General features: G+C 33.6%; 1 protein-coding gene across 2 annotated transcripts; it reads right to left on the minus strand.

Annotated features, from left to right (window-relative positions):
• Positions 1-201: 201 nt before the first annotated feature.
• Positions 202-15,945, minus strand: LOC140743078 (uncharacterized). Of its 2 annotated transcripts, none has more exons than XM_073074147.1 (6): positions 15,762-15,945; positions 6,234-6,388; positions 4,477-4,690; positions 3,035-3,159; positions 2,329-2,512; positions 202-1,913 (listed from the first exon to the last, which is right to left on the minus strand). In XM_073074147.1, the coding sequence occupies exons 1-6, from the start codon at positions 15,802-15,804 to the stop codon at positions 1,861-1,863; spliced, it is 774 nt and encodes a 257-aa protein (XP_072930248.1). In that variant the 5' UTR covers positions 15,805-15,945; the 3' UTR covers positions 202-1,860. The 2 variants fall into 2 exon arrangements, with proteins under 2 accessions (XP_072930248.1, XP_072930256.1); XM_073074155.1 differs by having other exon boundaries at positions 2,325-2,512.
• Between the last annotated feature and the right edge of the window lie 1,765 nt (positions 15,946-17,710).

Genomic DNA, 17,710 nt, shown 5'->3' on the forward strand with positions numbered 1-17,710 from the left:
ACCTATATAATTTTCATTAGGGTTTCCCTATGTATAAGCATTCGTTGAAAAAACTGGCATAATATTTCGGAACATAGTAAAGTTATTATACAGATGCTATATCAGTAAAATTTAGAAGTAATTAGGACTTGGTTACTTCGTCTATGGGTAGGAATATTGCCAATAGAAACACGAAGAGAAGCCGAACGAAAACAGACGGAAAATGTTTTATTCACTTTATTTACTCTTATAGCATATTCCTATATCCTTATAGCAAATCATGCAATAGATACAAATATTTATACATTATTGAGGTGTAATAAACTCTTGTTTCGAAAATATCACTTCTGCTTGTCTTATATTCTTTGCAAAATATGAACAAAAATATTTATATAAAGTATAAATATTAAAGTTGATTTAATTACATTTGTACAATGCGCAAACTACATGGAATGTTATATGATATAAATTATTTAATAATATTCATATCTTAATGTGGGTACTGATTTCGAGCATTTAAATCTAATGTTAGAATATGCTTTTTAATATTTTTATTATCGTATTATTTCACATAACATTGGTACGAGGAATACTTACTAGCTTTTATAGGTATAAAACAGTTCTAACTTGACTAATTCTTGCAAATAAGTCTAACTATTGTCTTTAAAAAGCGGTTTCGTAAGTTCTCGTTGAAATTGAATATAAATTTCGCAATAAAATTAATATAATTTAATTTCTTACATGCAATGGTTAGCGACTACTTGTATTGATTTATGTGTGACATTGAATGTAAGTAGTGTGTAATATACCCAATTTTAACGTTACATGAATGCGCCCTGTAATGCTACCTTACTGATGTAATCTTCCGAGCAGCTCTTAGTCAATGCCCACTTTATACTAGATATGACTAGTTTTTACGCTATTATCTCAATTTAACTAGTCAAAAGTAATATAATTCACTATTAAAGTTAAATTTCAATTTATTTTACGGGGAGTTACTATTCAAATGAATTTTGTCACATTTCGTCCAAAAAAGTTTTATTATTTACAACTGTATAAACGCATTTTTTCATTATAAATCTACGCAATTTTATGTCTTTAAAACATAATTATATCGCACACATTATATTGTTATTAAAATGTTCTATTAAATATATTGTAGCTAATATTAATACTATACATAAAATCTTTTCTAAGTTGATAGACTAATGGTATATCCATTATGTAACTACTTATTTATTACCAAAGAAAATAATTAATAATATAATAATCTACATAACTTGTATAATGTTGTTGTCGTAACTGAGATTTGCCAAAAATAATTTCAAAGGTGCCCCCACATTGCAGTTACAATTTTATATTATACATTCGCAATTTACATTTTTTTGTTACTAATAAAATATTTTTTGATAATTTTGATCGAATGGTAACTGTAATATATAGCCTCGGAATTGACCAGATTTTTGTTAAACAATAATTATTTATATATTGATTATACAGATATCAGTTATTTTGAATTCTAGAATTTTACTGCAATGTGGGATTATCTTAACTTAATAAAACTACTGTATTCCTAAGATATAAATATACTGACGTCATTGTTATTATAATATAATTGTACAATTTCTTTATCCTCTAAATAATTTAAAATATGGTAACATAATTTATTTAAACAACGTACAATATTTATTTATTTCATTTAAAATAAACAATATTTTATTGTTATTCTTTTAAGTTTATAAATGGCGTCAATATATTTATATGTACGTACATTTAATGTTTCTGTGAATCGTTCACAACGATATTCTACTGAAATAAAAACAAACAAATAATTTGCAGTTTTATTTTAAGTAATCGTCCATTGGTGTTCAGTCGATCTCGTCACCTCAATAAATGCAGTACTAGGAATACAGCGGAGATTAGTGTTGTTTTACCTGAAAATTGAATTTATATACAACTTACATTTAATGTTATGTTATTAGTAATAATAATGTAATCAAATGTAGCGTCACGTAATAAGCATAAAAAATGACGTGCGTGACCAGTGTCAGTCCCACGTCGCATTAATACATACGGTTAGAAAAAATATTTAATTTTTTTGCAGATGACGGGCGTAAAAAATCGTAACTGTAGGTACATAACGTAACGTTATCAAATTTACCCTCAATAAATGCTAGAGATTACTTTGGAAATATTTTAGAATTCTAATTACGGAAAGAGACTCCTGTCCAGCAGAGGAATAAAGAGGATTGCAATGCTACCCACGCATTGCCTACTGCTTATTAAAAAATAAAGCGAGGTATGAGCGTGCAAAAGCTTATATAAAAGTGATAATGTATACGTACTCACTTGTAGTGCTGCTAACAGAGTTGTATGCCGCCGGGATTCCGTGGAAACTTTCTTTGTTAACAGTCACTTCCGTGCTGCACACCACAGTGGAGGTCTTCTCCGTTGGAGTGTAGGCAAGGAACGACCAGACGTGCCATAGTTTGGTTGTAGCGTTCCATAATCTACCAGTGAAGTCCGCCTGGACCTGTAACAGAATCGTGGTTTAAACGTATCCTTTAGGTTTGCTCTAATTATAATAAGAAGTCTCTGCTCAGTAGGGGAATAACCTTACATGAGCAAACTTTTATGAAATAGAAGTAGAAAAACACTTCTTGATCTTAAGCAGCAAATATTGGGAACTTATCAAGATTCAAGACAGCTACGTGTGGTCTGTCTTATCAAAACATAATTTTATTTTCAGCGAATACACAGCATTCTTTCTGAGTCTTATTACAAAGTTATATCTAGAATAAGTCACCTCCATACCTCGTTTGCACTACCATTATGTCAGCCTTAATAGGTGAGAAATCATTTTAAATGAATAAAATAATGTATCTATCACATTTTTTAAATTTCACGTTCAAAGACAATTTCTTGCGTTGATCTTTTACGATACCTACTATTCATGTGAAGAAACTAAAAAGACGCTTTTCCTGTCATAGCGTTGTATCGTTTTATTTCAGATTTAAATTGAACTGATATTTGATACAACGTGGATACAACTCACCTTATCGTCACCGACGGTCCACAACAAATCCGGTGCGGGGAGCCCTGTTGATGAGCAATTTAGCGAAATGCGCTCCTGGGATTCTTCTTTGACCGTTGAAACTATTGTGGCATTTGATGGCGATACTGGGGATATGAAAATGTAACAATGCAATCAACAAGCTACGATAGAAAAATCTTGGATCGACTTCAAATATCGGTATGTTTTCGTTGTTGTTATAAAATTATGGGTAAGTAGATTGGTTACCTACACGTTAAAATATTCGTACATTTTCCTTATTATGTTCCATTATTATTAAAGAAACTTTTAATTGACTCCATAAATAGTAAAATAATTATAACTCTGAGGTAATGTAATCCCAAATTTATCGGTTTTGTACCTTTTTTTTTGTTTTTGTTTACGGGTTATGTGGGACTTTACCGCACTATAACCCCCTGGTAGCCGTCCTCAGCGCTTGGCGGAGAACTCCAGGATCTCCCGTGGAACACAATCGGAGTTCTCCGAGCGCGATGCCCCTATCGGGCTCTGCCCTTGGGGGAGCAATTTACGCTCCTCCCGCACACCTGGTGTTTACGACGGTATGCGGCCACACACACACCGCCGTCCTTCCCGGGGTTGCTTGTTGGACGGTTCGAGCTCCCTCTCTTGCCGCCCGCAATCCCGGAAGCCCCCTTTTAGTCACCTTTTACGACAGGCAGGGGATACCGTAGCCCTATTCTAGTCCCGGGAGTACAGGGACAATCGGTTTTGTACCTACCTACCTTTATGTTTCTCGCTCGTTTCTTAAAGTAAACGAACAAATATGTATGTACTGCAAATATGTTGTATTACTTTCTATTAGAAGTATCTACCTTTACTAAAGCTGTAACGTTAATAAGAATAAATTTTTACTAATCTATGACGTAATTAAGTCTTCATTAGTATTTAATTTAATATCAATAATTTAATTCATTTGTTTTCACTACACTAACGCATTAGGGGGCATCTCACGCCAAGCGAACAGAAAACGATAAATTAAACCCTTACGATAAATTAAAAAAGATATTGGACGTATTTTTTTTTCTCCAAACTAGATTTTTCTATTAAAAATTTTAGTCAATTTTCTATACAAACCGCTAAATAAAATATTTTATTTAGTTTTTTTAATGTACGAAAAATTACTTTCAAAAAACCGTGATTTCAATTTTTACCATACTTTAGAAGCTCGACAAATAAGCCCTGTATAAAAATAATATTGTATGCTCACATTCCTATCTACTAAGAGGGAATTGACCCCAATATGCATAAAATCCAGAACCTCACTTTTTTTTCCTGTCCGCTTGGCGTGGTTAGCCTGTAATGTTAGATGTAAGTTTTGAGTAAATAAATAAATAAATTACTTAATTAATTACGTCACAGGTTAGGAGTCTTATTTACGTTATAGTTAATTTGCCAATTCCTACCAAATGGTCTAACGATGACTTCTTTATCTCCTATCCTGAAGGTTGGTCTCTCCCCTGATACTTCGCAGTTGACTACAAAAGTCCGTGGCGGCTTAGAGGGTTCCACGCCCAACACACAAATTCCCTTTTGACCATCTGGAGCCGTCATCTTGCAGTCCACCGTCATTACCGTGTCAGGCGTTGGGATTTCTTCTTTTCTGCCAGAACCGTGTTTCTGCAAAATTGTTTTATATTTAAAGGGAGTAAGTATAATAGCTTGCACACTGCACACTGCACAGTTTTGTTTACAAACGATTCCATCGCTTCTTCAAGAATTTGCTGGATTCTTAAGACACCTGTACATCGTTACTTCAATTTTTATTTATTTGGTAAAGTAAAACATTAGTAGCAAACGGGCATGCATATCACCTCATCGTAAATGGACCTCTGAATATATTGGAATGCCTATTATAAAATGTTTCCCCTTTAGCCGTGTTTCAAACTATACTGCAGGAACGGTAAAGAATGCTAGATATTATGTATTAGAAATAAATATGGTGATGCTTCCGTGTGAGAGTGTAAGTATTTCTTGGAGTACGTTCTATTAAGTTTCTACAATGCAGTGTGCTTAATATAACAGCAACGTAAAAAAATATGAACCAAGAAGAAGCATTTCAATTGTACTCGAAACTATTGATACTCCAAAAATGGTCTTTGGTTTCAATTAGGTATTACGATTTCAACCTTATTTCCTAAGCGATATTGACACAGCCGTTATCATTTTAAAATGATCATTATAAATCAACGGTGATATCCTCAATTGGTCTTAATAAGTAATTTTATTTTATGAACGAACTCATGAACACGGTAAGTAGTGCTGAAGTTGAGGAAGTGACAATTCCGGCAAACGAGAACTTCCGCGATGTCCAGAACAATCGGCCATTATCATTAAACTTTTGTGTTTTTGGTTGTGTTACCTACACAACCAAAACCGATTGGAAATGCCGAGGATGTTTTTAGGATTTGTCAAACTCTGAGGAGAAAGATTTCTTTTAACATATTAGTATTAAACGAACAGGTAGTCTACAAAACGATAAGTGCCGGATTATAGCAACGGTACGACTAGAGTAAGAGTAAGTCGGCCTCAACTTTCCATTAATAATAAATAAAATTAATGTATCTATGAATATAAAAAGCCCGGATCCGTGCCCTGCTGCGAGAGGTAAGGATTAAGTACAGAAACATTCACTCACCGTCTGGCGGATAACTTATTAAATTAACGTAAGGACCTATTCAAATCTTTAAAATATTTTTTTTAATTTTGGAGTTAGTTTTTTTCGCTGAAAAAGTAAATATTGAACCTTCCGTCCTTCTTGAATCATATATCTACCGAACCTGTACGATTTTGTAGATATTTATGCCTGATGCCGGCCATTTAACATAAAAGGATAACATAGATGAATCCTTCTATCCTTGCATATAGAGAATTATAGGTATACATATAAGGATAGTTACATAAGATTGAATTAACAAATAAATGATCATGCAGTTCACCTAATCGTGGTCACTACCACCCATGCGCATCTGTAACCAACTCTATAGGGTTACCTATAGAGTTGGTTACACATCGGCGTCGGGAAGAATCGCTGTGTTAACAGGGATTCTTAGGGGTTAACAGTTAACAGGGATTCCGATCAAAGGCGTTACCATTCCTAAATATTAAGATAGTTGCCTCATATGTAAGTTATTCGGTATCAGTGGGTTAGTTTCAACATTACCTCGGGTCTATAAATAATAAATTGGTTCCCATTGTTCGATAATCTGACGGACTGTAGAGTGTCGTTCGCATATGTGTCCCACAAGCAGGTCACCTCCCAGCCGTAGTTGGGTTTCCACGTTTTTGTGATGTTTATGTCCAGGGCGTTGGTGGTCACTGTAAAAGACGGAAATTAATGATTTTACGTAGGTATATGAGTTGAATGTGTTATGTCTGTAGCTATATGTCCTAATTGCAGGGCATGTGCTTTTACTGCTACTATACCTATAGGTAAGGAATTCTGTACATGCCTTATTGCGGGGCACGGTTGTCCTTACGATGGAGGAAGATAAAAAGTATATTTTGTTGACGCTACTGCAATATCATTTGGAAAAAAGAACGGGTCCCCACTGGTCATTCTTGGAGCAGTGGACGATTTTTTAAGAATTTAGATCTGTATCGGATAAAACTAAAGTGTAGAAGAGATAATCGTCTGTTATATTTACTCAAATTGAGACTATGATAACAACTCATAACCCCACACCTCACAAATAGATGCAGCAAAAAATACAAAAGTTATCTTTTACATATCTTACGTTACGAGAATCAAACCTGGAACCATCTGTGTGTCTACGCCGCACGGGATATCAAAGCGATACATATTCAAACGAACCACTGATAAAATAATGTATGAAGGGCAGACATATTAATCTTGTTTTACCCATAGTACTAACTTAGCTTTTATGACCAGACCTTAGTGGTTAGATTCGTGGCCAAATATTTAATTATTTTTAACTGAATAAAAAACAACCTGCGGCATTGCTTTATTATACAAACATATCATTGTACTCAGTATTTAATTTGTAGTTCTAGTTTGTATCTGGGGCCTCAATTTTGATTTAATTTACGTAAGGCTTAACTTGTTACAAAACTCATATGATGCGCCTTTGTTACGTAAAATATTTATACAACATAGTATCCAATCAACGTAAACCGTGTTATCCCTTGTAACGAGAGAAGTTTCATACTTTCATATGAGGTGTGTGTTGTAAAACAAAATGCGGTAAGCGACAGTTGGTTTCTTTACTGATGGCGATTTTCGGTACGCTTGAGTGATACTAATTTTTTTTTTCTAAATTTTTTTTAAGATCAAATTAAATGTATTTATTTGTTTAGACCTACGGGGCACTTACGGCAATAGTGTAGTTCATATATTATATTCTATTGCCGTTAGGAATTTCAGCGAATCTTTTTCAGATATACCTTGCAGTCACCAACTTCTAGACTAACTAACTTTCAGATATTCCTTGCACTTACTAATAACACATTAATATTATGTACGTTCCACTAACGAATGACATAACAAGTACGCCAATTTGTCGTACTTAGCTGTGACATTCAGTTGACCTTTAATCTTCGATTCGCATCAATTTGCATTCACGCACAATCACATAATTAAAGCTATTTACAACTGCATGCATGTCAAGCGTAAATCTGTAATTGTCATTGAAAAATGAATTGCAACCTGTCATTTCCCCATAAAATGAAAGTCAGTTACCACGTTGTGTTGGCAGGCTCGTGCTGTTATTTACAGCGCTGTACCTTTATTTGCATAAGTAAATCGTTTAAGTCCACCGTGAGTGGATTAAACAATTAATTATGCAAATGCACAGGTATGAATTTAACAGAGCCCGGTCACGAAACTCACAGTGAAATGTGTTCAAGCACACCTGAAATAACCTAATTACTCGAGTTATAATTATTTTATTACGTAATTATTATGTTATTTGTGTCTGTATTATCAGGTCATAAACATACGTATGTTATGTCTAAAGTTTGTGTACGCAAAGGTTCATCAGTTTACGTTATTAGGTACTTATTAGGTACGTTGTATAGTTGTGTATTATTATGTAATTAGGGCTTAGACTTAAGTCAACACGTTAGAGTGCGTAGAACTTTAAGAATATAGCGGTGAATACAAATAAACCATACCTACATGCCGGTTTCTTTATTTCGTGGTAACATTGACGTAATAATTAAGCGTTTACTTTAATGATCATAACTACCTACTTTGAAAGGTACGACGCCACAAAGTTAGAACATCCTTTTTCCGCCGAGATTTAAAAATAAATGAATAAAAGTTACTAAGAATCAAGTAAAACAAGCCTTAACTCAACAATATCTTCAAAACTAGGTAGGTACCTTCTTAAGGACATTATAAATGAAACCAATAAAAGCACGGTAAAAAACCAAGAATTACAAATCCGAACAAAATTAAAGTCTTTTGAACTCTAAAGAAGTAACAATGCACGTCTATTCAAATAATGGCTTCTAAATAGTCGTACTGTCTCAACTTTAAAACTGATTTTTAAATTATTAAGTAACAAAAGCGTCGTTTACGGCCGTTATTATAGCTAGTTGCTCTTTATTTTTTAAATTAGACAAATTAGACATTGCGAGGGGAGGCGCCATTACATTAATTTTACTATAGCTCCACCGCTTCAAAGTGATCGCTTTAATTTATAAGTGCACGCTTCTTCATCTATGAGAGATTGGGGACTCGATTTCAATCATCAGAGATGTACTGTTTGATTTAAAGGAACAAATATATACCTACTTGTAGATAAATTATGCTTTGTTTTGGTTTTAAGATACACTAGACATCACACAATAGTCTTTAGAGTAATTAGGATTTTAGATCAAACTTACTTAGGACTGAAATCCTATTTTAACGCTGGTTAGAAATATTATTTTTTGCAACTATATATAACCTATAACCTATAGATATCATGAATTGCCCCATTGGTAAATATAAAAGCAACATAAGACAGGTCATTGCAACGAGAAATTCTACTTTACTTTAAGATAATTACTTAATTCTTTAAAAGTAACTTTATCATTAAATATCTCCGTTTTGCTCCAATAGAGTCACTTACCAGTAATTTTATGAATAAGATATTAGTGGAAACTTTAGTGATATGTGAACTAGCTATATAACCTATCTTTAAGTATCATAAATAAAACTTTTATGAATTGAACGCTTGTTAATTTCTTTTATGTGGCTGGTAATATTTCTTATATCACGTTACATGTTATCTATACACATACGTAATTCTTTGTGGAAACCTACCTATTATCGAAAAATATTGGATTTCGTAAAATTTTCCGACGAAAGCAGCCTATATTCTGACTTTAATGGGACCTTTACAAATGAAAATAGATTTAATCCGTAGATGTGCTCTAAATCTGAACATTGGTGGCACGACTTGACGTTTGACTGACGGCATAAAGAGACAACCGTTGGCTTCAATGCCTATGAGCTTTGCTTTGAATTTTAGGGACTTCATTCGAACACTGGAATATGCCTATTCTACCATATTATTCCAATGCGAAGTAGGTAAGGCCTAATGGTTGAAATTTTGCCTTTTTACCGGGGCTTCAGTTTTGAATCCCATGTATGCAACTATATTTTTTTTAATTATGTGCACATTAGAAATTTATTATCAGTCGCTTTAGTAATAAAGCAACACGTAATGTGAAAACCTACATAGGAAATCTTAAAACAAAGCTTTTTAAATGTATGTAGAGTCTAATATTGCGGACTTGGCCAGCGCGGTAAACTATAGCTTAATCATTACAAGACAGGAAGAGGTGTGGCCGTGCTTCTAGAGTCGAACCACAAAGGGATTTACCACCTTCAAATCATAGTTAAGTATTTCATTGAATTACACATCATGCAAAATCTTTCAGTTAACAAAAGAAGCTCTAAGGTTTTACATTTTACGTGCCCATAAAATTGACTAATATCAAACGAGGGTGCTCAAACCGAAGTTCCCTCGTTACAACGCGACATGTCATAGACTCCAAAGACGTTTAATATGCTCAATTGGTCCGTCGTGCGACTTAATACTTTAATGTACGTTATTTAGGACAGCCAGTGTTGTGATGCTGCTACATGCTAAGGAATCATTCTGAGTGTCATTTTGTAACGTTGTAGATCTATGATTTGAAACGATATGACGTTCATTAAAAATCCAAATTATGTAGAATTACTACAAGTTAACAGGTGATTTCTGTTAATTTGTAGAATTATTTGGATTAAAAGTAAATTCTGGAATGTTTACAGAATGTAATTATTTGAACTATGCCGTCCACTAAAATATTTACAGAATTTTACATTATTGTATTGACGCTATGTTCATAAGTGTATTATGTTATTTATTAATACGTGAACAAAATCGTTTAATCGTAATTAATAGAATTTTGAACAAAAACTATATCAGTGTTACAACCGAACCTTAATTACAATAATTATTTACAACTTTTTCGGACTTTCGGACTTAAATAAAACCTGATTATACAAAATATATAGAATTCAATTCGTCATGATCACACTTACAAAATCTCTGACGTAGAATAAATTAAGTATAATAGGCAGGTAGGTACTATACCTAATTAAAATGCTTTTGAAGTGCCCTAGATTACTCAAAGCCTTATACGTGTACTAACAGAAAATTAAGTACGATATTAACTATTAATCTATGTAAAATCAGCCCATTTTTTTGTAATAAGCAAATGCATTTTTTATGTTGCCATTAAATATTAACTTCAATAATGTCGTCCCTTTTATAGCTCGTAAGTAATTGGCTTCAATTGAGTATAATTAAGAAGACATCTGCAATGTTGTTATGAGAAAAAAATATGCAAACCGTTATTTACAAAAATGTTCACGCCCTATAATAACTCTCAAACGCTACAAATTGAACTGTTATAGTCTATGGGTAGGACATAGGTATGTAAGTAGTCTTTTAATATATTCAAAGAATAGGACATACTGTGTATTACTTAATACATTATTAAAAGTGTAAAAATCCTTTGTAATTGCACCATTTCGTATACACTACAGCTTTACCTATTTCTGCCCCATGAAATCAGTGTTAAGCTTTGTGAGTTACGATTTACTGTTTTCTTGTCTTGACTTTGTCTGTCTTGTCTATAAGTAACACACAAGGCAATTCTACTTAGTTAATGTTTCTCCAACCAGAAAGTTTACAAAAGAACTTCATATTCTTTAACAACCATTATAGCCATGGTAAGTGTAAATTTTTAACCATACTAAACTTTTTGGGTAATAAAATAGGAATGTATATTTAACTCATCAACTCACCTTTAACTTCTATTAGGTAGGTACATAACAATTAACCAAACTTAAATAATATATTGACAAACTGTTTTCTTCATGGACATTATTGTGGGTCGGAATTGGCAAGGACAGTCCCTAGTTATATCAATAGTTTAGTTCTATAAATAGAGTGTTGAGTGACAGGTGTATTGGATGAGAAAATAATACGTTTGTACGGGCCCCCAGCGTAACGCAAATAATGTGACAGGATATAACCAACACGCATGAAAACTACTTTGTCCCTGTTTCAGGTTATTATTTTATATCATAGTACGAGTATGTATGAAATTGATTAATCATTTAAGTAGGTACTTAAGGTTAGCTTAAGTTTTCGTGAAAGCTTTGCTATCACAAAATCACTTTTTAACGGGAATGGAAAACATTGTGAAAGGAATTAAACTTTCTTGAGAGTTCTTTAATAAAAGGTGAAATTATCAAAATTCTATAATATATGTAGGAGTAGCAGACATGCAAGCACAGAGCATGCAGTCCACCTAATGGTAAGTGGCTACTGCCACCCGTGGACATCTGTAACTAACCCCAGATAGGATTAGATATTCCTATCTGACGTTGGCTACAGATGCGCCGCTACTCCTGAGGACTAAGCTATAAAGCCTCGGAAAAGTATGTCTCAATTACCACACCAGCGTTTAACACTGCTGTTATGAGGCAGAAATAGGTGTGGCAGTGCTGCCGGAGTCGAACCACAGAGGGTTCTACCACTTTCAAGTTAAGTGAAATTTACAAGTCCGCACTCGATAAAGGCCGAGGACATTGATTTATGACACTAAGCTCTCTGTGCGTGCCCAGCAGTCAGACAATAATGGGTTACTAATGATGATAACGTGTAACTGACTTAAATTAGAATACTTGTCAGGCCTATATATGCCCTATATAATTATTAAGTGTCGATACTATTGGGTGTAGATCGTATAATGTCACTGAATTTAATTTCCATTTTATATGTTCTATTATTCTCTTTGTACAAAAACAATATTATAAAGGCAGATATTGACTACCATCAATTGTCTGTAACGTATCATTCAAGCTGATTTTATGCGTAACACATATATAGGACGAAAGCTCGCACCGAGCGCTTCAGTTCGCTGTAATGACTGGCGTAATGTTCGAGTTACAGATACATTACACCAAATGTTGCAAGTCAATGTCCGCCTTAATAGTTTCAACTAGCATTCAACATAGGCCTTGTCGTAAGCTATTAAGAGGTCTGTGTTAATTATTATTATTAAGAGATGCTCTTTTCAGTGTGACAAGGGTTTCAGTATGAACATTGTCTCACGATGACTGAGTTCTGGACTTAATACCTACTACATTTCTAATACAGTTTAAAAAATATAGTACAGTCACTAAAGGTGGTTTGAAAAGCTTTAGAACCAGTATGATTCGACTATATAGGTACCACAACTACGAATATTTCAAGCGAAAAAGAGTTTTTGCATTTAAATGAAAGAGTGTAGATACCGGTTGATTCTCGGGCGACCAATCATTTTAGTTTAGAAGTGTTACTCTATCTGTGATCGGCATCAGGTTAAATCACTGTTTTATATGTAGTTTGTAACTACAGATGTCCATGACCACGTAAAATGAGGTGGATTGCATACTCGTTTGCTGCTTCGGTGTACAATTTAAAAATCGTATGTTAATTAAAATATTAATTTGAATATTATGTTTTAACGAGCTTTTGCCCGCGGCTTCGCTCGCGTTACGAAGTAATATTTTCATCCCCTATTTTATCCCTTTGGGGTAGAATTGATCAAAATCCTTTCTTAGCGAATGCCTACGTCATAACATCTACCTGCCTGCCAAGTTTCAGTCCGATCCGTCCAGTGGTTTGGGCTGTGCGTTGATAGATCACTATGTCAGTCAGTCACCTTTGAGTTATATATATTTAGATACAAAAATAACATTCTGATATTTACAAATAAATGCCTGATTGTCCCAGAGTACCTACTCTGGGACAATCCTATATATACCTATATAAATGTTTGAGAGCCAAATCGTATCACAAGGCTATCACTATCAATAAATCTAGATGAAATAAGTGCTTCCAAATGCCTGCATAGGTCGGCTAAGCAGCGTACATTGAGCTATAAACTGTTCAGACTCCTTAAGGCAAATCAAGTAGACTTTTGTCCATGAATTGCACTCTTCCTGTCCATCGTGAGTCATGATACTTTAGTTATTATTGTGTCTCATTGCGTACGAATAAAGTATTTTCGTGTAATTATTATCGAAGATTTTAGGGTTGACAAATTACACACATAAACAGTATTACACACAAACGATAAATTAAACGTAATTTTGATCTATTGTTATAATAAGTTTGTTCATAATGATATGATAATGAATGATTTAATAAGACTTTACTTGACAATTAAAAATCGGAAAGAAGAAAAAATAAACATATCAATTTGTGTAAACAAAAGCACAGTGAAAATTTATACCGTATTGTAACGATTCGACTTATATTCAAATTATCTATTTGTCAGTAGGATAATATATCTATGATTTCAGCAGTGCCAAATTTATATTCAACACCGATATCGAACAAGGTAACATTAATTCAGCAAGTTTTCAGAATAAGCTTAAGTGACAGAGTGAGTTAAAGATAGATAGCAATTAAGCTTGCAGTCCACCTGACACTAGTCCTCTGCAACCAACTTTTTTAAATGTGTGTTGTGGAGTTTCTTTCGCCGCTTCTTCTCTATAACGAAACATGATGTGGCGGTACATGTATTGACATTCCAAAAGTGATCTGTAGAGAACCTATTTTGTATTAAAAAGAATATTTGATTTGATTTAACCCCTTATACAACAAGGTCACAACAACTCTACCTGAAGCGGATCACAGGTCCATTGCCACTTCTAAAGACAAGATTGTGTCCCGAAATGCTACTCTTTTGCTCGAAGTGGATGCTGATAATTGATAACTCAAATTTGGACGTAACACTGGAATCTAGATATTGCCTTGTTAGACGCAAAGGCGAATTACATCGAATATCTTCCAAACAGCATTTTCGCGATGAGTCAAACACATATCTAACATACGCATCAATCCATTATCATGGGAGTAACAATGTATGTTGAATCACTGCATTTATATAGATTCCGCTGGGAGACCTCTTGAATGGCTTTGTGTATTCAATACCTCAGGGTGTTGACGTGATGCTCAATGGACGACGTTTCGTGTCAACGCGTAATCATTACTCAGGGATAATTACAATGCATAGGTTGATTGGCTGTATTAATGTGTAGTGTAAATTGTGCAGCTATATACAACCATTCTGCCATCAATATACTTAAGACCTTTGTTGAGGAATGCTCCAGGTCTTATCTACCTATAAGATTCTGTAATCATCGGTGGTATAGACGGATGTAGTCAAAAAAATATCTTAGTCGTTAAGGCTATCACTAATGTCGCTTCGATTGCAGTAAACAAGTAAAAACGACTTTGTGTGTGCGATGATTTATTACAGCTAATCTAGTAGAGTTAAGTTATTAATAAGTTGAAATTTGGACTACTCTTTAATTAGAACTATATTACGAAAGAAAATAACTAAGCAGCAGTGAATTTTTCAAGGAGGCGCATTTACCGAGGTTTAAATGTAAAGAAAAGAAAATTTTCTATCTAGGCAAAAGTCTTGGACAATAATCTATTTTTTCCAAACGCCTTTATGAGCCTAGCTACGACGCTGGACATAAGCTCTTCATGACTTATTAATAAAATCCAGCTGTTAAATAAAAAAAAATCAGTGCCTTTTCTATGCATATATTTGTAATTTTTGAATCGGGTTAAGCGTTATTGACAGAATTTTAACTTTACTTAAACTTCAGTGGAGTATACCAATACCTATAACATACGCAACTTTTGTGATAAGTTATCGTAATAGTAGAGAGCTTGTAAATCCGTGGTGCCAGCAAATTGCGAGGGGCTTGAGAATCTAGGTTGTTGATTGATAGGTTGAAGACATTTTTTTGGAAATAAGCACAAATATTGAAAAATGTAGATAAAGGTTTTCCTGTGGTTGCACTATGTCTTTAAAAATTATAAATCCTTTTTTAAATTTCTGGCAAAAAAATATTCCATACTTATTTGAGTTGGAGTGTCTTATTTATTAGTTTGGCCAATCTCTAAATAAATAAAAAAACAAATATGTTAATCTTAACACAGAATTTCAGTCTGGCTGCATGAGATATATTTATTTAAATTATAAGCTTCCTGATAAGCCACATACAAAACATACATACATATTATAGAACATACAAAAAGGTCCTTTGTAAAAAATTAAAACGCGGAAAATTCGATAAAAATGCTATCTCATTATAAAAAAAAATAAAAATAATTACCCATCACCATCAGCAGGATAATTACAGACGCCTCGCCACCCATTTTCGGCCGTCACAGTCACAGTCGGTGCACAAACTCAAAGGGTTCAAAACAAAATAAGGTACCTAATTAACAATATAAAAACACGTCCTTTCACAATGGAGTGTAGGATCCACTGTCACCGAACTGCGCCCGCGCCTATACAATTGGATGGGGTCATACGATGGACGTGAGTGCGGGCTTCTAATTGAGAGATACATAGGTATTTGTCACATCAACGCTTTGCTTTCGAATCGCACATATGGAAATGAAAAAAAAAGATTTCCTGTTAATTAGAATATTAAATAGTTAAATATATTTTTGTTTATTTCCGAAGTAACACTTCTCAGAATTGGAAGTGAAGTTTCAAACGTTAAAATTTAGTCATATTTCGATACAATTACTAGTGTTATTTCATTTTGTGTTTTTAATTTTTATATAGACATTAATTTTTCGATTTTTAATTGCTGTTTGCTTTAAATGCATGTTGTTAAATATATTTCAGTTTAAGAAGTTTCACTTCTGTCACGTGTACAGTGCTGCACACGATTTTTAAATTAATTGTAGGCGCCCCTAACATACCCAGACACCCAGACCCATCACCTTGATATTTTTTTTGCATTGCATAGGTATATTTTATGCTTGACCCGAGTGCCATTTACAATTTATTTTATGAATTATTCGTTATTTAGTGTCAGGCATTTATTGTGTTTTACTTTTTTATATAATTTATGTATATAATATGTATATTAACAGTACAGTTGGAACAAATTATGTGCCTATATTTTTTTCTGCTAAAACCCATATTATTAATTTGAGATTTAATAATTCCCAAAATTTGTATCTGTTTTGTAATTCTGTTAGGTACCTTGACACGTCGTGACGTTCTTCTGACACGTCGTTTATTATTGTGTTGCCGCATTGTTATTTTCATGATACAGGATGAAAAATATGGCCGGTCCTTTTAATGTAGATAACCTGGTACTAATACAATTCCTAATGATGTGAAGAGTACATATAAATTATAATAAACTTACAGAACAGTGGTCTACAACCTTTTTGGAAACACTGGCCAAATAGTAGCTACATACATTAGGCGATAAAGTTTAAAGTTAATTATAGTTCAAATCCCAAACGTAACATGTTTTTTTGAAAATTGTTTCGTAATTACGATAATAACTGAAATTCACTTGTTATAAGTTAATATATACAACCTTTTAAGCTTTATTCTGTTTGCATTCAAAATAACCCATAAAAAGACAGTAAACAATTAATAAACGTCATGTTCAGAGTTGAATACAATTTCACGCACTTATATTTCACGATTTTGCATAAACGACCAATCCAGATTCATATGAACGGACGTTTAAAATTAACAACCAATTTATTTTGAGCTGTGAGTGCTCTACCAAATTGTACTTTGTGTGGTTGGAATAAGGTACGGTAAGGAATCAGCATAAATTGGGTGGTGAGCGTTTAAAATAATAGCTATAATGATCAGTTGACGCACCGTAATTTAATGAACGGAATGCAATCAACTAAGTCCTCGAAATGATTTTAGTTTTAAATGCTTTAATCTCAGACTAAAAATGTCTGTGTAGTTGTTAAATATCGTTGAATAAAAAGCAACTTTTTGTAATATTCTGTGTTCCAGAAGTAACAAAATAGTATGTAGTGTACCCGAGGGTACGTAATGACTGCTGCTCAATGACATATGCAATCGACCTGGAGGTCGGCCACGGATGCATTACTCCTTTGTTGCCCCTATTGTTATAATGCAGAAATGGGTATGATCCTGAGTCGACCATGAAGGGTTTTATCACCAAACTACCCCAATATGCGCAAGATATTTCGACAGGTTCCTAAAATTTAATGCTTGGAAAAACTAAAATGCTTTGGAGTGTCACTAAACACAAAAAGGTCAGATTTA

The sequence above is a fragment of the Epargyreus clarus genome, unplaced genomic scaffold, assembly GCF_041222505.1.
Source record: "Epargyreus clarus isolate Ecla_fem2 unplaced genomic scaffold, WU_Ecla_fem_2.2 ptg000001l, whole genome shotgun sequence".
Taxonomy (NCBI): domain Eukaryota; kingdom Metazoa; phylum Arthropoda; class Insecta; order Lepidoptera; family Hesperiidae; genus Epargyreus; species Epargyreus clarus.

Excerpts from the sequence above, each read along its gene's own strand:
- LOC140743078 (XM_073074147.1), bottom strand. The coding sequence starts at position 15,804 with ATGGGTGGCGAGGCGTCTGTAATTATCCTGCTGATGGTGATGG. Across the intron at positions 2,513-3,034 it reads GGACCGTCGGTGACGATAAG|GTCCAGGCGGACTTCACTGG; the intron begins GTGAGTTGTATC and ends ATTCTGTTACAG. Across the intron at positions 1,914-2,328 it reads CTCTGTTAGCAGCACTACAA|GTAAAACAACACTAATCTCC; the intron begins GTGAGTACGTAT and ends TTCAATTTTCAG.